The sequence below is a fragment of the Chrysemys picta genome, chromosome 8 (assembly GCF_011386835.1).
Source record: "Chrysemys picta bellii isolate R12L10 chromosome 8, ASM1138683v2, whole genome shotgun sequence".
Classification (NCBI taxonomy): Eukaryota; Metazoa; Chordata; order Testudines; family Emydidae; genus Chrysemys; species Chrysemys picta.
Genome location: NC_088798.1, coordinates 48,033,366 through 48,060,529, shown reverse-complemented (window position 1 = coordinate 48,060,529; position 27,164 = coordinate 48,033,366). Strand labels below are relative to the sequence as shown.

The 27,164-nt window shown below is 39.5% G+C and overlaps 1 protein-coding gene across 3 annotated transcripts in view; it reads right to left on the bottom strand.

The window, feature by feature from the left end:
• Positions 1-939: 939 nt before the first annotated feature.
• The window catches only part of UCHL5 (ubiquitin C-terminal hydrolase L5), a 29,654-nt gene continuing 3,429 nt past the window's right edge, over positions 940-27,164 (bottom strand). The window contains exons 2-12 of one of the 3 annotated variants that reach the window (XM_065554435.1): positions 27,080-27,143; positions 24,630-24,735; positions 17,777-17,860; positions 11,180-11,305; positions 11,025-11,086; positions 10,807-10,937; positions 9,078-9,141; positions 8,360-8,462; positions 7,813-7,926; positions 5,291-5,389; positions 940-1,630 (exon numbers count right to left, since the gene is read on the bottom strand). In XM_065554435.1, coding sequence (XP_065410507.1) covers positions 1,586-1,630; positions 5,291-5,389; positions 7,813-7,926; positions 8,360-8,462; positions 9,078-9,141; positions 10,807-10,937; positions 11,025-11,086 — 618 coding nt within the window. In that variant the 5' untranslated portion in view covers positions 11,180-11,305; positions 17,777-17,860; positions 24,630-24,735; positions 27,080-27,143 and the 3' untranslated portion in view covers positions 940-1,585. The remainder of the gene's footprint in view (positions 1,631-5,290; positions 5,390-7,812; positions 7,927-8,359; positions 8,463-9,077; positions 9,142-10,806; positions 10,938-11,024; positions 11,087-11,179; positions 11,306-17,776; positions 17,861-24,629; positions 24,736-27,079; positions 27,144-27,164) is intronic. The other 2 variants (XM_005306875.5, XM_042840706.2) reach the window with 2 other exon arrangements.

Here is a 27,164-nt window from a genome sequence, read left to right as displayed (position 1 = left end):
CCCCGCTAGACCAGGCGCACACTCCGCTGCATGTCTGCAGCATAGGGAATCCCCCTGTACCCTGGCTCCGGCCCCCCTGCAGGTTTTTTTTTCCCCTTCTGCTTTGCCGCTCCGGCCGCCCCACAGGTGTGGGGTGTGTGTGTGCGTGCGCGTATGCACTTTGCCGCTCCGGCCGCCCCACAGTTTTTTTGCTTGGCGTGGCAAAAAAGCCGGAGCCCGCCCTGGTCATGAAACACACACACTTTAGATTGAAGAGGAAAAGAAATGGGAAGGGGGAGGGAGGAGAGAGAGAGAAATTCTCCCTAGGTTAGTGGCAGAATCACTGTCTTATTCAAAACCAGACTGAGTAAATCAGTTCAGATTATACTATCAGGAACCATCCTGTATAGGTAGGCAAATAGAGTAGAAGACCTGTAAATATGTTCCACAATACCAAACCACTTTAACAGTGCATCACCATATGTTATAATACAAACACCTTCCTCTCACTTTGAGATTTAAAGCAGATTTATCATTTCACTAGCAGAGCAGAGCTAGTGAAATCAGTGAGTAAGAGTAATTGCAATGTTAGTTTTCCCATGGTCTGGACTGAGGTCTTCACTGAAATTTTGTTTTTAAACTCTGGTATTTTAAGTTTTCCCATGCATTTAGTTCTCTTATATGGTTAAGTCACCACCTGCCCCTCCCAAAATCGGTCTCTCCTACTGGTCAAGAACTCCCCCCCCCCCCCCCAAACCTACCAAAGTATGTTTAAAAGGTTTACAACTAAAACTGTGGAATAAACACATCTCCGGAAATATTATCTCCTGAAATCAAATGGTGAACTTCCTTGTTGCAAGTTTGATGTATATGACCAAGAAGCCAAGATTTCAAGTACTATCCTATCCAAAACAGTCACAGTACCAAATGATAGGGCTACAAAATACCACCTGAAGAAAGTTTGCCAAAATAAAAATGGGAATATTTATTATCTTTTCTACTAAAGCAATGCAGATCTTTTGAGATTACACATTGGTCTTTGCAAGTGGTTTACAGCTAAATTCATACTTTTCAATTCTGTAAAAAATTAGTCAAAGTTCATAAAAACAAAGACATGGGGGAAGTTGGTGAAGAGAGTCAGAGACTATAATAACTGTTAATGGTGATGAACAGAGAAAGCCCAACCGTTATTTTAAAATTCTGACATTCTCTGCATCATTAGAAATCCAAATCCCTTAACGTGGGATAAGGTGTAAATATTTTCATTAGGAAGAGATTAAAATATATGGGTACATTAGTTGCACATTTTCAGATCTACAACAATGGCAGTTCTACTTCCCAATAAGCTATGAGGAATTGATCAGATACAACTGTTAAATAATGGAATTTGATCAAGAGACTCTAAACATTACTTAGTAGATACTACATGCACATGATGCAAGGGGAGGAGATTTATAGACCCGTACATACGATACAAGACAAACTGTTACAATTGTCAAACGTGCGCTGGACAAATTTAAAGTTTATGGAAAAGTCTTGTAGGCTTGTTTCATGAAAACAAGGTCAGAAGCACATTATTGTATATATTTTTCCTCCAAAATTATCTTCACTTGGCCTCCTGAGCTTTCTTGGCATTCTGTTTTTCTTTTGCCTAAGGAAAAAAAAAAAAAAGAGCATGTTATACTACAATGAGAATACTGCCTACTTTTGTCTACAACTCAAAATATACATGCCTGTCTGTTACCTCCTGGAACATACAGTAAAATATCATTTGTGTTCTAACAAAAGCCACTTTTAAACATAAATTTGGATGCTTGTTGAATGCTGCACATGCAGTTACTAAACCTTAATATCATCTCTGGGCATACACTTATATAATACAAAACAGGTTAAAGACCTCTTGACTCCTTGTGGAAAAATCTGAAAAAACCCAACACTTTACTTAAAAAACAGTTTAGTCTTAAGTTTCTATCTTTTTTCATATAAAAAAGGAGAGATATCGAACAATAAGATTTTTATTATTCTGGAGATCACCTGCTCATGCAGTTTATTCTCCACCTGACAATCATAATCCTCTGTATGAATATCACAATTGGAGTGGTGGGAAGAAGCATATAAATTAAACAGAAAATGAGCTCAGGTGAAGAATAATCAGTTTATGAGCTCTGAAGCAACAAAGATCTTTTTACCGGTATTTTGCTTCATCATCAAGAAGCACAGAGGAAGAAAAATACAGAAACTAAGAGCGAGGTTATTTGCAAATAGAATTTCTTGCTCAGTTTTCCACAACGTGTTAAAAGTCTACATTCCATACAAATGAACGCAATTGTTTTGCGACAAACTTGCAGCCTGGTACATCGTTTTCATAATGCCATTTAGTAAAATACTAATATGCAAATTTTGGTTTTTACCAATATTCAACTAGAAAATGTTGTGTTGAATAGTTATGTGAGAAGATCATTTCCCTTAGGATTCAAAATAAATAAATAAATAAATAAATAAGTCATTGTTGAAATAGAAATCCCTCTTCATTTTCTATCTTGTTATTCATCGTATCATTTGCTGTGGTAGCTGCACACTAAACTAAGATCAGCAACAGAATTCTGAGGGGTGACTTTCCTCTTGATGTGTATATATGGAGCTCTAAATCAAGCTAAACTTTCTTTAAACACGGATCACCAGAATATGCCAAAAAGATATAAGTGAGAATTTCTTGATTGTCTCAATCACTCAAGTTTGAGGCAGTTTTCACCAGTGGTGAGCTGGAACTGATTCGCAAGAACCGGTTGTTAAATTTAGGAGCCAGTGTAGAACCGGTTGTAAAGGGGCCGGTGGGTGGGCCAACTGCAGCCCACCTGAGCTCCCAGCTGGGGAGGCTCCCCCAGCCCCTCCCCCCGCTTCCCCTGCCCTCTTGCAGAGCTCCAGTGCACCACACCGCCAGCACTCTGGGCAGCTCTGCAGCTCCTGCTGCTTTGAGCAGCATGGTAAGGGACTGGGGGGAGGGGGTTGGATAAGGGGCAGGGAGCAGAGGTTCTGGGGGTGGTGGTCAGGGGACGGGGGGTTGGGTAGGCATGGGGAGTTCTGAGGGTCTGTCGGGGTGGTGGTGGATGGGGTTGGGGCAGTCAGGGGACAGGGAGCAGGGCGAGTTGGGTAGGGGGTGGGGTCCTGGGGGCAGTTAGGGTGGGGGGTGGTCAGGGGACAAGGAGCGGGTGGTTGATGGGTTGCGGGTTCTGAGTGGGGCTGTCCGGGGCAGGGAGTGGGTTGGGTCGGATGGGGGGGGGGGGGCAGGTATGTGGGGCTTGTACTCACCACGCGGTTCCCTACTGGGTCTTCGGCGGCACTTCAGCGGGGGTGGGAGTGTCTTCACATGCTCCGGGTGAAGGAGCTGCCGCTGAAAACCCGGAGCAAGTGAAGGTCCCCTCCCCCATTGCCGAGGACCTGGTAGGGAACCAGTTATTAGGATTTTGGGAGCTCATCACTGGTTTTCACATTAAATCTTATAAGCACCTAGGGGCATTTAACTTGATGTCACATTACTTGACCTCTTCCCTTTATATACAGGATTTTAGAGACTAAAATGATATTGAGAAACATTATTTACCTGTCCATATAGTAACTGTGGTTCTTTGTATAAAAGGTGTGCCTGCACCTAATTCTGATTGCCACTTGCTACTGAACTGGTTTGGCTCTAACTAAAGGACCCTGAAGTAAAATTCTTTGTGCCCTGTACGAATCCTCTAAGTCACCCCTGAAGCTCAGTAGTGAGAAACAAACTCATAATATGTAACTTAATACAAAAACCATACAACACTGTTGGTAACACAAGATTGAAAAATATATAGTTTAATTCAAAACAAGAAAATTCAAAGTTGGCTTAATTTCTCTGGGTCACATTTAAACTACTAACTGTAAGGAAGTTCGTTCACATTTGCATGTGTACAGAGAGAGAAGTGAGGCCAACTACTTAAGGATCTTTAAGATTTTTTCTGTGTCCATTTCACATGGTAAAAACATTAGACAAAACACGAGGAAGTGGCAGAGACCAAAATGCCTTCACCTCAAAACATGGTGGTCCTAACATCAACTGGTAAAGCAGTGATCTGCCCAAGCAACTGGCCTTCTAAACTCTCCCTTTACCCCCAACCCAAAATGTTCAATTAAATGAAGATGCTTGTTAAGCTAAATAAATAGCTATTTATTTAATATAAGAGTCTAACATCAGGGATACATGTTATATCTACTGCACAGGAGACACATATGCAAGCCAGTAACATGATAAAAACCCCAATTAAGTCAGCTGTTTGAATAACCTAACAGTTTAATGATCTTATCAGGGAGACAACTGAAACATTACATACTTTAAATAAAGTTTAAATCAAGGCATGTTTAACAGTAAATCAAAACTATAGTGGAAGCAGCATAGAAAGGAAACAGCAAAAGTTAGCAAAATCAATAAAGTTAGGAAAGATCAAACGAAAGAAGCAGACATGTACAACATAATGGCCCTTTATACAGCAATACAGCCACCCATGGGTTGCCATCTAGTGTTCACAGATAGTATAGACTGGGTCCTGGAATCTAATAAGACAAAGGATACACAGGCCTTGTGTGTGGACAAGTTTTAGATTTCCCTGCTCCCCTTGGGGAGATAAGTTATAGGGCTTCTCTACATCAGAGTATATCGTACATCTCTCACAGGTGTGAATAAACCACCCACTAAACAACACAGGTTACACTGACTTAAGTGCTAGTGTGGACAGCGTTATGTCAGTGCCGCTGATACAGCTACTGCCCCTGGGGAGATGGTTTTATTTTGCCAATGGGAGAGCTTTCTCCCGTCGGCAGTGTCTTCACCTGACACTCTACAGCGGCACAGCTGCACGCATTTTTAGTGTAGACTAGCCCTTAGTAAGACTTCCTCATGCAACATCGTGATTCCTTTTGCCCTCCACTTCACTAATATAGTCGTTATTGAAAGGTCCCCTGCTTTTACAACATTAGGGGACTTTGGGCTATCAGAGAAGACCCTCCCTGGAGCTTTTGCTCAGCAGAGTGTGCACCCCCATCTTGGTGAGCACTCTGCATCTTCAAAACACAGGGCTGGAGGTGGGGGGAGGGGATGGGGGGGAAATCCCCATATATACTTGCCATTTAGCTGCACACAGCAAGTTTAACTAAATAAACCTCTTCCACTTAAGAATTCCAGTTTTAGAAGAAGTGCAGCTACATTTCTGTTCAGGTAGAAAACATGCAAAATACATGAATTAATACATCTTGCTTCTTTAAAAAAAAAGTCATAAGAAATGCTCACCTTCTCTACCAGTGGTATTAACTGTTGGTGTTCCGCTAAAGTTTTTAACAATTCCATGATGAAAGGCAGGTAGTTATGTTTTCTTCTAATATTTTCAATCTGAAAATTAATTGCAAACATTAATGGAACTGCTATGTGTCAGACAAAAGGGACCTCTCCCCCACATTATAAGAGTTCTCTGAAGGTTACATTCTCTTTTTGAGCCAGGTGCCAAGTTCAGATGGTGAGGTTTAGAGCACTTCAGACAAGTCAATGCATTACACAAAGTTTGTATGGCATAAATATAAACCCTCCTTAAGACTCATGCCACCTTATATCATGCCTCTTACCAAAACACTCAACCTGAAAATGATTAGACAGTTAGCATGTCACAGCTCCTGCTTAACATGCTGACAAATACTGCTTAATTGTGCTCCCCACCTCTCGTTTTATACTTCAACTACTGTATAAGCTCTTTAGAGCATGAACTGTCTTTTTATTATGTATTTGCACACTCCCTAGCACAATGGGGTTCTGCTCAGGACTGGTTCCCTTAGACAAAATTGCAATACAAAAAGTAATTAGTAGTGTTTATCAATTTTTGACATCAGAGGAAAGATGCTTTACAGAGATAAATCCTCCTAATAGATCTCATAGCACTTTGTAATATAGCAAAGGCCTAAATATGCAGAACAGAAATAAGTTCTTATAGATGGCAAAGGTTTCAATAAAAAAAATTCTATCTTCAGGGAACTAGTAAAATAAGTAAGGTTCTCCAAAAGAAATTACTGTATCCTGTACAAATATGCACTTTAGTAAAAAGCTTTAGGAGTATCTCCCTTGATGGTGACCTGCATAATTTAAAATAAATTTATTTTCTATCCTACCCAACAAGGGGCAGAGAGATATTCATAGATATTAAAGATGGGGAAAAACCTATATGGTTACCTAACTCATTCTCTTATTTCTCTAAACATTCCACAGCATGTATTCTGTAGGTATAACAAACAAACAAACAAACCAATGGAGCTAGCTGGCCATCACTTTGGAGAAACTAAAGCAAATAATTTTGAAGTTGCCTAGTTGTTGTTGCTTTTATATCCCCTGAAATCATTGGTGACCGGCTCCAAATGTTGATCAAAAATGGTATGTCTACACTGCAATTAAAAGCGCGTGGCTGGCCTGTGCCAGCTGACTCAGGTTCATGGGACTGTTTTAGTTGCTGGTGCAGATTTTCAGCCTTGGGCCTAAGCTCTGGTGCACTCCCACTTTACAGAATACTAGAGACTGGACTGCAGCCCAATCCCAAATGTCTGCATCACCAACTAAAACAGCCTGAGCCCAAGACTGCTGTGGGGGTCTAACTGCACTGCAGACGTATCCCAAATCTTTCCCCATTTCTAGGAATACAATTAAATACGTTCACATTAATTCCTTATTTAAGATAATCAGTCAGAATCTCTGTTAAACATGCCAACTTCTTCTGCACTTCATTCCATTCATCAAAAACTAGGGGCTGGATTTCAAAAAGCAAAGAATAAAAATATGCTCTGCTAGTTTCTAAACAGTGTACAATCTCACATCCGTACCTAATGTAAAGGCCAAAAAAATGCAAGCTGTTTCTATACCATATTCAGGGATCACAGATATGTTCTCATACAGAGCAGCAAACAGCTAAGTACACCTCTACCTCGATATAACGCTGTCTTCGGGAGCCAAAAAAATCCTACCACATTATAGATGAAACCGTGTTATATCGAACTTGCTTTGATCTGCCGGAGTGCGCAACCCCGCCCCCCCGGAGCACTGCTTTACCGCGTTATATCGGGTTTCGTTATATCGGGGTAGAAGTGTACTTTCATTTTTCTGTAGTTCATTGCCAATCCAGTACACACATCTGATAAGCTGAGTATCAAATGTTCTTCATTAACATTAAACATACCCTTATAAACAAAGAAAGGTGGAAAAGTTCATTAGAAATATCAATCTTATAAAAGGAGTTCAAAGGGATGACCAAAAAAAAAAAAGAAAAAACCCACAAAACAACACTGTAGCAAAAAAAAGAACAAATTCTGAGAAGTTAAAGAATGCCACTATAGAGCAGAATTGATGGTGACCATAGTTGTAACTTCTTGAGGCACATGCAACTGTTTCTTTCCAGAAGTTCTCTTGTAAATAATGAAGTGTAGCTTTCTGATGAACTTTTATATATACACATACTTGAATGGGAGGAGATGGCAGAATAGGGGAGGCTTCAGAGAATATACATAAGAAAATGTATAAGAAGAGTATATAAAAATATCAGTTTCCCAGCTATCTAGAAAGAAAGACGATGAGTGAACAAACCAATAACTCAGGAGTAAGTTGACGCATGTGAATAATGTAGTGCAGTGCCTTGCTAATACCCTTTTAATTCCTCCAGCCTGGATGTGAAGGAGCAGGAGATTGGTCTCATTTCCAGGCCTCACGTCAAGCTGGCTCTTCATTACGATCTTCCTGACAGTTTTACTATGAAAACACAACAAAACAAAAACTACACGTACCTTGTATCTTTTTAGTTTTTGGTTCTCTTCTTCAATTAACATCTGATATTTTGCAACTTCCGACTGAATAGAACTTAACATATTACCACTCTGGTCTGTATCCATTGGCTCTTCCTTAAAGAAAGTAAAATGAATGCAATAAAGTTAGAATTTTATAAAAAGTCTGGTTTGTACAGTGTTTATACTGCGATTATCTAAATTAATATTTTAAGGACTGTGGTTGCAATATGCTACACCTATTTGGTTAATTCGGTCTTAGTATTATACACCGCAGCCCATTAACATAATATCTGAGCATCTTTCATTTAAAGATCAATAGCAACATGAAGTCCATAACAGACTTCATAGTCTCTGGCACATCTCCCTTTGTGGAGTAAAAACACTGCCCAGGTTTTTCTTTTCTCCCCCCTCACTCCCCTTTATGGGGCAGGAATAGAATAGTTAGTTGCAAAATAAATACTAACTAAAAAGTTATTTTTTATAACCCTTCTAAGCAAAAAGTGACTGTGGCATGGAACTATTGCATTATTTAAATATCATATCCTACCTCTGAAAGTTGCTGCTGTAATTCTACTATCTTCTGCTCATATATCATTTTTCTGTCAGACACAATGGCCATAAGGTTAAATCTTATCTCCCCTTCGCTGTATCTAAAAGAGAACATAGTTTTCAAAATTACAATTTTATTTGGAGCACAGCAGCTCCAAATAAACAAACAAAAATCCTCTATGGTTTCCTTAATTGTAAATAAATATTTATTTATTTCACATTAAAGTTGTGGATATTGTTTCACTCTTACCATGGAACAAAAAAGTCACATCATAGATGACTGCACTGAACTACAAACACTAAATATGGTGATTAGTCCAATAGTTACTTTTACAGCACCTGCACCAAGGTTTATTTTCCCCATCTGAGCTTAAATGTTAATCTTTCTGTTTATATAATTTGACTGTTAGTTAACTGCTTTTCACAATATAAAACGTAGGCATATGAGAAGACTCCCTTTAGTAACTGTCCTCCATAACTGAAATCACAAAACAAGTTGTGTTTCTAGCCCAAGCTGTTTTGGAGTTGTGATTTGAGGAGGAAGGTTAAGAAATTAGGAAAACTGATGTCCGTAGCTTATTTTTAGAAAGCTAAACAAGAAAAAAGAAAACTACTTTTAATCGAAGAAAGTTAGGAATTGGTTCTTTTGCAGTAAAAAGTTATACATGTATGTTCTTTAAAAAAAAAAAGAAAAGAAAAGCACGCTGGACATTTACTTTTGTATTCGTTTCTCTATGACAGGCCTGACAGCACTGATCCAATCATCTTGATTACAGGCACCTAGATAGGAAACAAACAAAACAAAACAAAAGAGCCAGCTTTGCTGCAAATTCAAGACACTGACAATTCAAGCTCTGAATACTCATTTGCAAAGGCTACTAGTGGATCTCTTCTCTGGAGAATGACAATACTAGATTGTTCAAAATGATCTTTTTGAAATAGGAAGTTAATCACTGGTTCTTGTTAATACCTTTCAATATTCTACTGAATAATATTTAGAAAAGCAACAGAGGTGGATTAGATTTTAAAAGGGGGAAAAAAGGTCTAACCTTCACTCTATTACTGACAGAGGAAAAAAAGCACAAGTCATTTGGTGAGAGTGTAAAGGCAGAAATTTGGTTTTCCAAATTGGGTGGGGGAGGGAGCAAGTATATGAAATTCTTGATTTTTTTCCTCATGCAGTAATTTCTGCCAGAAATTTAGAGACTTTAGAAACCTTTATATATCATTAGGATCATCTAGTCTTCCATTCTGTTCTCCAAATTTTGGAGGGTTCCTCCTCATGTTTTAAACAGTACTTAGCACTTGTAAAGCATTTGAAGATGAAACAGTAAGGGCTTGTCTAAATGAACATTTAATGTGCATTAACAGTTCCTTATAGCACTTTGATCTACTCTCATTTCAAAAAGAGGACTAGATCAAAGAGACATAAGATTCCCCCTGTAGTTTTATCTGTATTCTTCACTTCCAGTCCTAAACTGTTGCACAGCATACTTTTAAATTCTGTATTCACTATAGTAGTGAGTTGAGCAGCAATTATATGCATACTCCCCAATCCTGCAAATGGATTCCATGCCAACAGATCCTTATGTCCACAGAAAGCCCATATATATCAATCAATGATATGACATGCAGGTCTGACTACATCAGGGCCATTGTCTGGTAGGAAGTGGGTTTTTTTGTTTTTAAGTGATCAGAATCTTTCAGAATGAAAGATTCACTATACTGAAACTAATAATCTTTCACATTTATCTTAATAATTGAGAAACTATGACAGAAATACACCTTTCGATGATGCATTTACTTTACTAGTTTTTACATTACCATAATAAATACTGCAAGGAACAAATAAAGTATTAATTTAGTGCCAAGTAGTGAGATTTCTACTCTCATAACATTAGGATTACAAAGATGACTAACATGCTCCCTGGAATATAAAACGGCGGAGGAAGGCAACATGAAAAAAAGATATGGTAACAAGAACTGTTCCAGGTGAAACTGAGCTAGTTTAATACCAGTTAACAAGACTTTGCAAATCTTAAAAATTAGAAGAGATATCTGATAGATGACAAAATTTAAAGTGGAATGAAAAAATTAGATTTAACTTCTTGACCTAGCATTAACAGGCTCCATTTCTTTGTACCAGTTGTTTTTGCCTTGGAACTAAAATATTAAGGGAATGAATAATAAAATTCTGAGATTCTGACATCACAAAAACTAGTTGAAAGGAAAAACCTGAAAAGATGGGGGAGGGGACTAATCCAATTAATCACCCTTTTCAATACACTGTCTAAATAAGTCTCTCAGTGAAAGATCAAAAAGTATTAAGAACCAGCTGTTATTTCAAAAGGACAATTGTTTTGGTCACATATGGCCACCAAAAAAAACCTGTTAAAAATGCAAAAAGGTACAATGTTTAAATTAGCCACAGTGAACTAAACTTACCTAAATCAATTGGTCCTTCCCTTAGTCCATCTAGTTCATATAGCCTTCCATTAACAGGAACATAGCTTACAAAGTGAAATGCATCTTCTTCTTTTGCTGATGACTTTGCATCAAACTCAAACATTTGTTGTCTAAAAGGTTAAAAATAAACAATGCTGAAGTGAAAGAGAAAAGTTACTGGATTTTGTATGATTTGTAACACGCATTACTTTTGTTACCTGGCAAAACTGTTGTGAACCTGCCGAATCACTTCAGAGTTGCTTAGTGCCAAACCTTTCATCTAAAAATATATAAAAAAAATAAAATAAGAGAAAGAACATAAGCCAATTGTTCAAATCAGCGTACACCAGGTACAAAAGTTAGTTGCACTTACCGCAGCATCAAAACTTTGTGAAAATTCTTTAAATTCTGCTAGTGTCTCTCCTAGATGGATATCTTGATGAATACAGTTTAATAGCACACTTACTATGGCTTGAGTAGCACAAGCATTGTTTATTACCTAGAAAGAGGAATGGAAAGTGAGGACCAGTTCATTACAGATGATGACATAGAAAGAATTAAAAGTTGGACCAATTCTTCCTTTATAAACCCTTATTTTCCATTGATTACATGGCTCTGATTTAGGTTACAAAAATTTCAGCCTGGAAGCAGTACCAATTTTTTGGTAAACATGTACTACCACCTAGGTAGCAAATCTAGCCTGGACAGCCATAAAAGCCTCTGCTGTACAAGACAAACCAAGTGATGCTGGTTGTACAGGTGCAACTGGCAAAATAGACAAAGTGCAATTATTCTAAGTAAATATATTAGAAACACCCTGTAATATGCCCCCTCACTTCTTCTAAAAGAACAGTTAAAACAGAGTAAAGAACACAACAACCTGACCAAGATGTAGTGATGTCATAGATTGCTAAAGCACAGCAAAGAATCTTTTGCTTACTTTTAAGACACATTTGTTACTTTTAGTGTATACCCTTATTCTACTAGTAATTCAGGGCTTCATCCTTACTCAGGCTGACTAGCACCTTACCTTGCTTGATTTCAATGGGACCACTGGCAGAGTAAGGTATTACTCAACACACAAAAAAGTGTCTGAACCTGGCTGTTCATATCGCTATTTCCATTTCCCCCTTTAAAATATAATACCATTCAATGAACACTACAAATTAGATTAACAGGGGAAAAGACTACCAAAATATAAATTTTTAAAAGAAGGCATCGCATGCAACCTAGACTTAAGATAGTCCTGTTAAAAAAAAAAAAAAAAGAAAAGAAAGAAAAACCCTCAGCAAATACACTGAGTCTCAAATTCAGATCTGTTGTGTTAAAAAGTTTTATAAACTTCTATGAAATGAAAAGCAAAAACTTTCAAGAACACTTATCTTCCTTCAATCCAAGTTAATTTTTAAAAACTGAGACAGTTGCACAAACTAGTACACCAAAAAATTCAAGCCAGTTAAGAAGGTAGAGTATCAGCCGTAATTCACCTTGCTGAATATTTTTTTTGGTAAAATATTCTATTTTTTGAAAAAGTAAATCAAAACCTTACTGCTAGTCAGAGCTTTTGTTCATTAAAGAGAGATACATGGCCTAAAACATTTTTTTAGGGCTGTCAAGCAATTAAAAAAATTAACCGCGGTTAATCACGCTGTTAAACAATAGAATACCATTTATTTAAATATTTTTGGATGTTTTCTACATTTTTAAATATATGGATTTCAGTTACAACACAGGACACAAAGTGTACAGTTCTCACTTTATTTTTTTATTACAAACATTTGCACTATAAAAAAATAGTATTTCTCAATTCACCTAATAAAAGTACTGTCATGCAATCTCTATCATGAAAATTGAACTTACAAATGTAGAATTATGTACAAAAAAATAACTGCATTCAAAAATAAAACAATGTAAAACTTTAGAGCCTACAAGTCCACTCAGTCCTACTTCTTATTTGCCAATCACTCAGACAAACAAGTTTGGTTACAATTTGCAGGAGAACATTGCCCGCTTCTTGTTTACAATGTCACCTGAAAGTGAAAACAGGCATTTGTATGGTAGTGTTGTAGCCGGTATCACAAGATATTTATGTGCCACATGCACTAAAGATTCAGATGTCTCTTCATGCTTCAACCACCATTCCAGAGAACATGCATCCATGATGATGACAGGATCTCCTCTATAACTATCCAAAGCAGAGCGGACCGACGCATGTTCATTTTCATTATCTGAATCAGATGCCACCAGCAGAAGGTTGGCTCTCTTTTTTGGTGGTTCAGGTTCTATAGTATCCACAGTAGAGTGTTGCTCTTTTAAGACTTTTGAACACATGCGCCACACCTCGTCCCTCTCAGATTTTGGACAGCACTTCAGATTCTTAAACCTTGGGTCAAGTGCTGTAGCTTTAGAAATCTCACACTGGTATTTTCCTTTTGTTTTGTGAAATCTGCTGTGAAAGTGTTCTTAAAAACAAACGTGTGCTGGGTCACCATCCCAGACCGCTATAACATGAAATATATGGCCAAATGCGGGTCAAACAGAACAGAAGACATACAATTCTCCCTGAAGGAGTTCAGTCACAAAATTTAATTAATGCATTTCTTTTTAAACGAGCATCATCAGCATGGAAGCATGTCCTCTGGAATGGTGGCTGAAGCATGAAGGGACATACGGCACGTAAATACCTTGCAACGCTGGCTACAAAAGTGCCATGTGAATGCCTGTTCTCACTTTCAGGTAACACTGTAAATAATAAGCAGGCAGCATCTCCCATAAACGTAAACAAATTTGTTTGTCTTAGCGATTCGCTGAACAAGAAGTAGGACTGAGTGGACTTGTAGGCTCTAAAGTTTTACATTGTTTTGTTTTCGAGTGCAGTTATGTAACCAAAATAAATAAAAATCTACATTTGTAACTTACACTTTCATGATAAAGAGATTACATTATGGTACCTGTATGAGATGAATTGAAAAATACTATTTATCATTTTTATAGTGCAAATATTTGTAATCAAAAATATAAAGTGAGCACTGTACACTTTGTATTCTGTGTGCAATCAATATATGTAGAAAAACATCCAAAAATATTTAATACATTTCAATAGATATTCTATTGTTTAACAGTGCGATTAATCGTGATTAATTTTTTTAAGTTAATCACGTAAGTTAACTGCAATTATTCAACAGCCTTTTTTATTATATTAATTCTTATTATTATTTATTATTATTATTATTATTAAAGGGAAGTGAAATATGGGCTCTATATATTGAAGATGTTGATCTACATGTTGAAGGATGGAGAGTGAATATAACCTTTCAAAAAAGTGATCATAAAAGATATGGGGCCATATTCTGCCTTTAATTACCTTTATGTGACTCCTTTTAAGTCAATGGAGTTGACAAGGGTGTAATTAAGGGCAGAATTTGGACAAGGAATTTGTATTGGTTTGGGGCTATGTGCAGCATGAGGGATGATTATTAGCTGTAAGTTTGTAGGGGGGGGAGAGAGGAGAGAGAAGGGGAAGAGACTTTCCAGTCTGTGTGAGTAGCATCCAGTATAAAGGTTTACATACATTTTAAAAGAAGACAATGTAAGGTTAATTATATATCAAGCATTTGAAATATACTTCAGGGCTGTAAACATGAAACCACTTCCAACAAAAAAAGTGAACAGACAACATCTGTTTTCTAGTCAAAGCAGGTCAGAACAGACTGACACCTTCTCTTTGGCAAGATCGGGGAAAATAAAACAAAATCCTCAAGATTCCAGGATGCTAGAAAGTGCTCTATTTGTACTTTATGTAGTGAACAGTACATTGCTCCATGATAGGAGTTTATCATTCAGTTGTCCAAAAATAGGTGTGTCACTGGAAAACTGGACTGCATCTATACTACTGAGTTAGAATACATATTTAGCCTTTTCCCTCTTCAAGCGCATGCATAGCTTTGCATGTAGGAAATAAAGTTAATCTAGAGCTGCTATTTAAAGGAAAATATGGAATTATGCTCTTGAAAATTGTACGGCTCTTCTAACAAAGGTGCAGTGTTACAACATGCCTCAAAATGTCGGAGGGAAGGGGAAGACAAAAAGTTATTTTGACTAATTCACAAGTTACACACATTAAATACAGCCATCTTGGTATGGAGGACAAAGCCAAGATGGACAGATATTTCTTAGCTTGTTGAATACATATTATTTGATTCCCTCAACCCTCTTCTCATTTTCCTTCTCCCCTCACCTAGAAAGAACCTGAAACATCACCCCTTTTTTGAGAAGACTCAGCTGTTCTAATGTTGTACACCATGCCAGATATAATTAATTGATTTATAATGCCCAGAAGCCACCTGTTAAGATTGGTGTCCCAATGTTCTAAGCATGTAAGACAGACTTTGCTTTGAAGAAAGTAGAGTCAATTTTGAAATAAGATAAGTGGGTGTAAGACAATGGGAAGCAATAGTAGAATTAAGACAATAATGACAGTAACACATGTTTACACAGAGCATCTAGATGCATAGTTATACAGTGAAGCCAAGGGATGGAGCACATGGGAACACCATCATGTCCCTCAATTAAGACAGTGGGAAAGGGAAATAGAAGCATCAAGAGACTGGCAGAAAGTGAAAAACAGCACACAGCTGTGAAAGATAAGAAAGGACAAGATTTAAAAAAAAACTGCATGACGTGTAGAATGCACTCAATGTTGAGGATGGTGAAGTTGGAATAGAAGCTCTGAGAAATGACCAGGAAGGGTACTTGTAGATACTGGTGAGAACAGTTGCAGTAAAGTGGAAAGGTCACAAGCCAGACTGAAGGGGAGAAGTTGAGGTAACAGCTGAAGATGGAATATATATGAACTTTAGGTGACAGAGAGAAGGGAGACACAGATGAAGTCTAGAGTATGACCTTAGAATGAGGGAAGACCACAGCAGATATATTATCAGATGAAAAACTGAAGGGAAGAGCAAGAGATTAAGGAGAAAAACAAAAGTGGGGGGATAGGGAATCACAAAACAGGAGGTGATGGGGGCAACTGGAAAGTGGGTGAGAAACTTCAGAGACTATGGAGAAGTAGGGGAAAGGGAACATCTCTTTCGAAAAAGTTAGCAAGGTAGTGGGAGAACAATGGAAGGGTTTTACAACAGAGCCAAATAGTGGCATATAGATGGGATTGCAGGCCTAGGATAATTGAGAGTGGAGAAGTTGCTCTTCTTAACCAGGAAGATAGAGGAACTGCAGGAGGAAAGGTCCATAATTATCGACCTTTCTTCAGAGGTGCTGAGCAAGTGGATGTGGATGTTAGGAGTGAGCTGTGAGTGGTGGGATGGGCTTTGCACCAGGAATGAGGGGCAAAGGAGTCAATGACTGAGTTGATAAATCAGAGGAGGGGACATAAGTCAAACAAATTACAGAAGGACTTGAAGAGGGTGAAAAGGAACAGTGAAGACAAGCTTGACAAAATGGCTGTTTTGGTAACTAGGAAAGCTGATCCAAGACTGAAAGTCAAACAAGGAAAGGAGGACATGGAGGTGGGAGGCTAAGGGGTTGGATGGGAAATCAACATGGTAACTGAAGATCAAGATGGACACTTCAGATGACAGCCAGACATACAAGAGCAGAAACAAAAAGGAAGATTGGGTTACCTAACCCCACTCCCACCTTGTCTTTTCTTTGGTTCTACTGGTGTCTCCCCAAGTATTTGCCCTTCTATTTAAGCATCTGTGCTGATGCCATACTGCAGCAGTATGGCATAAAGCGATCTTAAATAAGCTAGTACAAAGCTTTTGGCTTTACTCGTTTAAACCCAACATCATAAGTTCACCCAGAAACCAATATGCAGTCAATGCCTATCCCAGAGCACTCATGTCACATGCTCCCAGTGATATTCACCATTAATAAGTGGGAACCAGTCTTGTGCATCAGCTTGAGTTTCTGGTTGATGTCACGTATAGCACTACATACGTTACAATGCAGTATTCCAATCCACTTTCTTGTGGATGGGGGGAGAAGTACCTTGGTCTTGTAGGTCAGCTATTCTCTTTTTTAAAGAGTTCTGGAGAAGCAAAGAGGATAAGGGCTGAGGGTCTCGCATTATAATACATGGGTTTGTATCACTGTGAATCTTGTAGATTCATCTTCTAAACTTCTGCATGCCACAAAATAGATTATTTTACCAGATCTGCAGCCAAACGCAACCATGTTACTATAGGGTAGATTTGAGTTCTAAAACTTGTTATTTTCAACACATGCACAATTTTACCTTTCAGAACAAACGTAAATTCTCTATATTAGTTATACTCCACTATAGACAATCCCTCCATGACCGTGACTATATTGTATGTGCCATGAGGTGCAAATGTTTCGTAATTAATTCGTCTATTAACCAGGTTAATTCTCAAATTGGGCCAACCTCAATGCTCAAATTTAGCATTACTAAACCTGCAAACGAAGGCTTGATCCTCAACCAATTTAAATCAATGAGAGTGTTAAATGAACAAAACAAATCTCCCCAGATTACTGGGATGCACTTATGCCTAAAAATCCATTCTTTGTATGTGACCTTTCCTCCCCCGCCAGGTACAACGTACTTAGTTCCTAGTTAGTGTTCTATCATGCTACTGCAAAACAGTGAATGAATACCCAGTAAAAATTCATATGTCATACTGATACTTGGCTAGTAAAATATTGAAGAGACCCAACAAAAAAATTAAAACCAGTATAAAAGGTGTCAACCCACAGTGGCAACTTGTGCAAATGTTGTTCTTGGAGAGATGGGTCTACTTCTTGTGCTAAGCCATAAGCAATTGTTCCTTGGCAAACAGTGGTTTGCAACATTAATGATTATTGAATACTTTAGTGGCAGCATTAACACATGTAACCACTGTGTGTGGAAAATAAAATTAAGGGTCTGGTTTAACAACACACAGACGTTAAGACATTCAGAGTTAAGGCTGAAATCGTATCCTTAACTCACCTCATTGTGCCTAGGTATCCTAGCTCAAATGGCATGTAAGATCATCCAGAGTTCTGAGGCCCCAAATAGAGGACCATATCATACCTAGGCATAACAGGGAGGCCAAATTTAACATGAGTACATATAAAACTGACCAAGATAATAAAAAGTTAATAAGCATGCATATTAAACATACTATCATTCAATTTATTTTTCAAAATACTCAAGCTCTAACCTGTAATACACAGTAGTTGTTAGATTTCAGTTACTAACCCACAACTACGGTACATATTCATGTGCTTTAAAAGCGCTCAGATGCATTCAAAGCTTGTTTTTAGATTGTTCCATTGTCATGTGAGGTATTTAAATTTTACAATAAAACACTGTTTCAGAGTTATGATCTTTTCATGTAAAGTTTACGTTGAGAAATTTTTTTTTTTAAAGTTTTAAGATGTATGGAAACTTAGGTACAAATTGAATTGTAGCACTGAGAATACCTTCATTTTGTCCCCATATTATAGTACTATCATACAAGGATATATACACACTTAGTCTTATAAAGATTTACCATTACATTATAAAAAAGTTTTCAGCACAGAAGTTAACAGAGTACAAGATCTCGATCTAGATTGTAATTTTTTTTTTTTTTTTTTTTTTTTTAAGAGAAGGAACATATGGAAGGAGGATGGCTAAAAATTTGTGTTTTGAGAGCAAAAGAGTTGGGGGATCCTCAAGATGTTTGGAACTCCCACTGTATTATTAATTATTTTTAAAAGAGACTATGCAAACTGACACCACCAATCCCCAATGTTTACTACTTCATTGGCTTACTTCAGTCTTACACAATTACCAGAAAAGTTTGCTTGCCCAGACAGAAGATCTGCTCACTCTCCCTTACACTATGGTGGATTACATACAAAAAAGGTATTTTATTCATCTGTTCTTTACAAAAAAAGCAGCAGTGGAAAAACTTTATAAAATAGCAATCTGTTCTGAAGATGACCTGCAAAGGAAAAAAAAAAAAACACCCCAAACTAGGCTTATACCCCTTTTTGCTTCTTTATGATGTATAAAGAAAGTTTTACTGCCCCTTGCCCCCCATTTCTTACAAGAAACAGCCCTGGTCATCCCTTGTTTTGCTGGAGGACTTGTTGGGTAGCTCTCAGACCACAATTGATGTGGCTGATTCTTTAACGCAGGTTTATTTTCCCCTAAATTTTAATCACTAAAAGTTTAAAAATACCTATTTAACAGTCTCATTTAAAAAAATGAAACAAACAAACACACAACAAACAAACAAGAAAACCCAACACTCTTCCCCTCTTAATGACCAGCTTTCACGCTCCTATAAGCCATAATTTTACTTGTTCTCTAGTCACACTAAATCCTTCAGTATAGACAAATGTGAATTTCTAATGTATAAAACAAGCAAGAGAACTCTTTTAGGCATCCTTATTTCATCAAGTGCTTTGATTTAGTTAGGCTGCTGCACTTGTCTAATATGGACAAGGTCAAAGAAGCAAAAAGGTACCCTCCTTTTCCCTTCTCCTCACCCCCCAGCAGGTCATTTTTCAAATATTTGGTGCCATCATGTGGCAAAATCATGCACTACTACTTTAAGAGCAGTTACAAGTGCACATTAGCTACTTCTCACCATTTAAAAGAAATACAATATGCCAGACACTTCAGAGCAGTCATTACTGTCTGTAAGAGGGTGTCCAAAAAAGCCGATTTCCCTTTCTCCCATTACACAGACAAGCTATACTTTCAGGGTTCAGAGACTACCAAAAGCCTTGGAAATTAAACACTCTTTCACCATTTGCTTTGAGGTTTCCTAGCTTTTTCCATTTAGAAATGTAATGTTATTTGAGCTTAGTCTCTGTATTTGCATTCTATAGGTCAATTCTAATAGGCTCCTTTAAACATAATCAAATAAAACAAGTTGTTAAACACCAAGTGCAATGCTTCAGAAACGAGCCTAATGGAGAAAGAGAAAAGACATGAGCAAGCGTAAAGCAGAGGAACACACAAGTGGTCTAGAATATTTAAGAAGCAACAGAATGTTTGATTATGGTAGAAAGCAGAACCCAGAATAATGAATATGCAACCAACCATTCATACAGACACTAGCTGAACTGTCAGCTATCTCACTGCATTACAAGACCACAACTGGATCTTAGGCTTCTTGTTTGATAGGACTCAAGAGACTGCAGAGAAAAATGAAGAAAGTGGGATTAGGAAAGGCCAAGGAATGAGGGCCTCTAGAGCAGGGCAAAAGAGGAGTGAAAAAGGAAGACAGTGGGATAAGAACAAAGCATTGATGAATTTTCATCAGCATATGACAGAAGCACAGATATAGAGGAGCCATGATAGTTAGAGGGGTTAAGTATGCTTTTTTATCTCCCACATTTCTATTTGTGGATAAATCTATGTGGATACCTCTCAACTTCCTAAAATGCAAATGTGTGATAATGGTCTCAATTTATAACAGATACAAAAACAAACAACAAAAATAGCAGTGTTCTACTTATGATACATTTCTATAAGTTCTGTTTCAAGATTTGCAAGATTTCAGATCTTTACAAGGACAAATAGGAACATAATATAAATTTTGTGGAAAGGATGAATATTTGGTTTAAACTGAATGCTATACCTCTATCTTTGAGAGGCAAGGTATGATGGGTGGGGCTCACCTCTTATGAACATCCTAGCAGCTGGGTGCAGTACCATAGTCCTCTTCCTAGTCTTAGTGTAACCTGTAGGTTTGTCAGCCTTGCTTGGTGGGTCTTCAGTGGCACAGTCTCTTCTAGGGTAACAAAAGTGCTACCAAAACTATGTCTGTCCTCATCTGGGTCTTCAGTCCCAGCTTTGGGCACTTTAATCTCAGTTCTTTGCTCAGGCCTCCAAACATGCCTTGTTTCCTTCTTGAGGTTCACATCACTTGGCCAGTGGGGGAACCTGGGCCCACCCACTACTCCAAGTTCCAACCCAGGAACCCTATAAACAGCAGCCATATACTGCTCACTTCAATTCATTGCTGCTACTACCTTGGACCTCCTCCTACCTGGCCTCTTTATCTTCACCGCTTACATTTGGGGTGCAGTTCTCAGGTCCTTTGGCCCCAGCCAAGAACTGACCTGCTAAAGCCATACAATTATTTTTATCTGAGCCTCCTGGGCTCCAATTGGCTGCTTCTGTGCAACCTCTCTAGGCAAGCCAGGAAGATCCACCTTTGTCACTCCTTTCCTGCAGCAGGGTGTAGAAGAACTGTTGGACCTCCTGTATGGAGCCATGAAGGCCAGGTATACCCAATTACATACCTCCCCCCACAGAAAGAATTTGGGGTGGTGGTCCTGTCTGAAGGCAGTGTTCTCTCCTATGCAGTCTTTGCCCTTCTTCCTCAAGGTATTCTCTCCCAGGCCCCTCTCTATGGAGAGCTGTTATTAGTCCCTGCCCTGGTTGGTAGAGTCAGGACCGGCTCCAGGGTTTTTGCCGCCCCAAGTGGGTGGCGGGGTGGGGGTGGGGGGAAAGAAAGCCACGATCGCAATTGCGATCGGCGGCAGCTCCACTGCGCCGCTTTCTTCTTCGGTGGGAATTCGGCAACAGGTGCTTCCCTCTGAGAGGGACCCACCGACAAATTGCAGCTGAACAGCCCGACATGCGGCCCCTTCTCCCTGCTTGCTGGGCTGGTGCCTGGAGCCGGCCCTGGGTAGAGTCTTCTGTCTCAGGCTTCTGTCTGGAGAGCTTTTGTGGTCCTTGCCTTGATTAATCAGGTGGCCTGCTTGGTCAAGGTCTTCTCTCAGGCACCTCTGCCTGAAGAGCTTCTGCAACTCAGGCTCCTTTTCCTCCAGAGCCTTCCATCTAGCTTCTTTCATAGCATCAAGTTCTCTACTATACGTCTCTGGCAAGGAGAGAAGGCTTCTCACATTCTCTCCTCTCAAGGCTGAGCTGTTTTCAGAAGCCTTGGTCTCATCTCCTCAGAAAGACATCCAACAACTCAGGTTTACTTAGGACTGCCAGTAGAGTCTGCCTCATGGCACCAGGTTGCCCTTGTGGACTGTTTGCTGTCACCTCATAGCCCCCATGGGGCATGTCTGTGTACACTGACACCTCAGCAAGATGTGCATCAGTGATCATAGTTGTTTCATTCCACACTCCTTCATCCTCCACTGGATAGGTTTGCCGACCAGTTGTATACATTGTTTCCAGGTCCAGTTCTGATGAACCTAGCTCAGAGGCATTTGTGCCATCAGACACCTTCTTCTTATCTTGCCTATTCTTGGGGCTCCTGCATCTCTTCCTGCAGCAAGTCCATCTTCAAAAGGGCAAAACCTTTTTTATGTGCCCATCTCTCCAACCCAAAGACAATTAAGTCTTGTCCACCTCCCTGCCACTAGCAGAGTTTGTGGTTCTTCCCACTGCTCACCCCAACAACTCAGTCTTTTCCCACCCCAGTTCACTCAATGGCAAGCAGCATCCACAACCATAACATCTCCTCAGACAGGTCTCAGGCCCACTGGATCACTCTTGTCTACCCAGTGCTTGAAGACATTGCTGTTTCTTTCCTGCAGGATCTATAACAGGTACTGCTGCTGCTCCTCTAGCCTGTCTAGTTGTTGTGGCAGTTCAAATCACACCTTCCGCTACTCTCGGTGAGCCTCACTGAACTGCTGATACACTTCACACATTTCCCCTCAGCCTTCACTTTTCTTGGCCCCAAACCATGTTTTATCAGTCTATTTAGCAGCCACCACAGCCTCTGGCATCTGAGGGAAGGCATCGTTTGTGACTTTGACCTTCCCTGGCATCTCAGTACTCTGTACCTGCCAATAATCCATCTTGTCTGTGTTACTCCAGGGGCAAACTGAACTTGCATTCCCTTCAAGCACACAGTAGATGCATCTACTTAGTGGGCCATCTGCCTTCTTTCCTTTTGGCACCTGCGACACCCAGGTTTATTTGGATGACGTCATGGCTTCCAAGCTCCCTTTCAAGCTTCAGATGGGATATCAGACCTCATGCACTAGAGACAGGAGTAAGCATCACTGCGCTGACATCGCTCCTTGACGGGAAGGGAGTCTTGTAACCCCACCTGTGATACCAAGTTGTGATGGAGGGGGAAAACTCAGCTCGAGTGCCTGCTAGCAGCTGGGTATGCTACCGCAGTCCTTTCCCACTCCTGGCATCTCCTGTAGGTTGTCAACTCTGCTTGGTTGATCTTCAGTGGCTCAGCCCTCTGCCCAGTCATACAATCAAAACGAACTCCTTCCAGGGTAACAGAAGTCCAACCAAAACTGTCTATCTGCCCTCACCAGGATCTTCAGTCCCAGCCCTGGGCCCTTTAATTCAGCCCTTTGCTTGGCCTCCAAACAAGCCTTGTCCCATTCTTGGGGTTTGCACCACTTTGCCAGTGGAGGAATCCCAGCTCCCCCACTCCTGGTTTCAACTCAGGAACACTATAAATATCTGCCATGTACTGCTCACTTTGATTAATTGCTGCTACTTCCCTGGGCCTCTTTCTACCTGGCCCCTTTATCTTTGCCCCTTACTTAGGGTTAAGTTCTCAGATCCTCTCTCCCCGAGCTTGACCAAATGAAGCCAGAACCAAGCTCTACTTGTCCCTTGAGCTCCTTTGGCCAGAGAGAAGGGAGCACCCTTCTTTGCCCCTCTGGTCCCAGCCAAAAACTAATCTGCTAAGGCAATACAGCTTCTTTTATTTGAGCCTCCTGGTCTGATTGGCTGCTTCTGTGGAGCCTCTTTAGGCAGGCCTGGAGGACCCACCTTTGCTGCCCCTTTCCTGGGGTGGGGTGTTGGCAGACACAGGGCCTCCTGTAAGAAGCCACAAAGGCCAGCTGTAGCCTGTCATACATACCTATATGCATTAAAAAACAAAAACAAAAAAAACCCTACTACTGAACTAACTTCTGTTGGTTAGAAAATTTACATTTGATCTGGTTACTCTTTCTTGCTTTTCTAAGTCACTAGTAATATACATTGATCTGCCTGCCAAAGCAAAAATATACCTCTACCCCGCTATAACGCGACCTGATATAACACGGGTTCGCATATAGCGCGGTAGCAGCGGGGCTCCGGCGGCACTTTAAAGGGTCCGGGGCTCCGGCTGCTGCGGGGAGCCCCAGGCCCTTTAAATCACTGCTGGAGCCCTGCTGCCTCTACCCCAGGGCTGTAGCAGCGGGGCCCCACTGGCGATTTAAAGGGTCTGGGGCTCCCCGCAGTGGCTGGAGCCCTTTAAATCACCGCCGGAGCCTTGCCGCCCCTACCCCGATATAACAGTGTTTCAGCTATAGCGTGGTAGGGATTTTTGGCTCCCCACGACCACATTATAGCAGGGTAGAGGTGTACAAGAATTCTGTATTAGTGCATTATATCTAATGAGATAAGATGGATTTCATTAACATAAACAACATTTTCAATCACTTGTTTCAAACCTTATGTATTTCAGATATAAATAATTGAAGGAATATTTTCAGATTAAGTTTGTACGGAAAACAGGTAAATATGGCTCTAGAATGTGAACATTTCCTATAACAAAGAGTATTTGAGAAATATAGTGATAGCAGCTCTACTTTGATGGAGTGAAATTTTTTTTCCCCCATGATCTTTTGTTGAAAGTGGTTTCAAAATATCATTGACTCATGAAGATTTAAAGAAAAAAAAAAAAAACGAACAAAACAAAAACACACACATTGAAAATAATCCTTTACGCCACTGAAAGGAAGTTTTAAAAGCATCATTTTCATTTACTCTTCAGCTCCTTCTTCCAACAGAATGTTACTTTTTTGGCAAGATTTTGTCTGACTAAACATACCTCGTGCACGTGGGGCACCTAAGGAAGTCACTGAAAATACTGTACCTGTTTAGCAAAAAATAGTGTGTCTAGTCTGGAATCCTGAACAACAGAGCCTGCTGGCTCTTCTCCTGGCTGCCACTTGAAGAGGAAGATCAGCCCATGAACCGGTCTATAAAATAAAATGTCAAAGCAGAAAAAGTGTGATGAAGAACTATGCAAACTATTTTTAATCTAAGTGTATCATCATCTGATAAGGCAACTCAGTTAATTCTTCCTTTCTAAATATTGTCAGTTAGGCTCAGACTCCCAGATGTAACCTCTAACTTTGAATGATTAAAAATTTTCAGAGATGCCACCCACAATTCCAGGTGGAGTTAGTACTCAACTAGCACTGTTGAAAAGTCAAAATTTGACTCGCTGATCACTTGGTAAACTGTACTTTAAGTGCCAGTTTGCTTCAGCTCTAATACACATTTAGAAGTTAAAGAAATCCAGTACATATTAACCTTAGACCCTGTTCCTCCCCACACCATCACCACCCACACAGGAACTATATATTTCCCTGCATGATGCATCTGGCGATTTCATCAGTAATGCTATTAGTAACACTTTCTTTGGAAACTAATATCAGATTCATTATCCAAGCATTGATAAGCACTGAAACTATAAATTTGGTAATCCTGCTGGGTTCAAAAGGAAAAATCCATAAAGCTAAGCTCCCGTGAAGATTTCATGAGTTCTCAATCTGTAAAATGAAGGTAATTCTTTCTCTCTCTCCATCATTTGTTTTTCTGGTCTATTTAGGTTTTATGTCTTTCACAAGATGGACTGTCTCTTACAATGTTTATAAATTATCCAGCACAATGGGACACTGATCTCAGTTGCGGCCTCTAGGTATTACCATAACAGTGATAAATAACGTTTGTAGAGGAAACGAGTCCTTCTAAAAATGTTTTAGGAAATCTTTTAAAAATGCATTAGCACAAAATTTTCCCCCATCATAGTAATCTGAATTTAGGGTCAGCTATAAAACAAAGGCCAACAACAACTATAGAGTCAACAATGTGCCCTTGTTGCCAAGAAGGCTAACTGCATATTGGGATGCATTAGCAGGAACATTGCCTGCAGATCGAAGGAAGTGATTATTCCCCTCTATTTGGCACTGGTGAGGCCATATCTGGAGCATTGCATTGTTTTTGGCCTCCCACTACAGAAAGGATATGAACAAACTGGAGAGAATCCAGCGGAGGGCAACGAAAATGATTACGGTGCTCGGACACATGACTTACGAGGACAGGCTGAGGGAACTGGACTTATTTAGTCTGCAGAAGAGAAGAGTGAGAGGGGATTTTATAGCAGCCTTCAACTATATGAAGGAGGGTTCCAAAGAGGATGGAGCTAGGCTGTTCAGTGGTGGGAGATGACAGAACAAGAAGCAATGGTCTCAAGTTGCAGTGAGGGAGGTCTAGGTTGAATAGTAGGAAAAACTATTTCACTAGGAGGGTGGTGAAGCACTGGAATGGGTTACGTAGGGAGGTGGTGGAATCTTCATCCTTAGAGGTTTTTAAGGCTTGGCTTGACAAAGCCCTGGCTTGGATGATGTAGTTGGGGTTGGTCCTGCTTTGAGCAAGAGGCTGGACTAGATGACCTCCAGAGGTCTCTTTCAACCCTAATCTTCTATGAAATGAAACACAGTCAAGAGTGCATGTTCATATGCATTGGCGTCATATTCACTACTTCAGACATAAGAGAAGATGCTTTTTAAGAGTTTTGACAGAATTTTTTCCTAGTGCTTTTAAAATGTGATAACCAAGAGGTTTTAAAAATGCCTATTGTAGACAGGGCAAGTTATGTTTGAGGGCCTCTAGTTCAAATACATTGCTAACCTAAGAAGCTTTAGTCAGATAGCTGTTGAGACCGTACATTCTGTACTTCTTGTCCTATTTTCTAGAAGATTATAGAGTAGAATATTTGCACAGGAGTGAAGTAGAAGATTAGGTGATACTTTTCTTTTAAGGTACTATACATGAACAAATACAATGCTCTTGATCAGATATGCAGAATGACAACAAAATTAGTGTTGACAGGAGAGAGATTAACAAGAAAGAGGCTGTAGTTGTGCACAAGTGCAATAAATTAATTTAAGGTGGTAGATACTTTAAATATCACTGCAAAAACCCAAGGAATAGAGCAATTTACTGTGTGTTCCTATTGGGCAAGTCAGTCAATAGCAATGCTGATTAATTCCTAGTCCTATGCTCTAGCCATTGGTCTAGGTCACTTCCCATAAAGAGGGAAGCTAGTTTAAACAACAAAAAGCACATCTGAAAGTTCACTAACTTGAATGTATTGTATAACGAGGGCTTAAAATCCTGGCAAATTGCTATAGAAACCAAAAGCAATACAGTATATCGGACAAGTAGCAATACAATGCATCTTCAGTGATTTTACAAAGAACTTAGACTAAGCAAATCTTATCTAAGGAGACTGCTTTTGTAGATCCAATAGCTTACTTTAATTTTTCAAAGTTCTCTGGCTCCAGACTCCATATTTCTTCAACTTGTGCTCCCCTGCAACCTGGAAAAGCAAAGATATAGT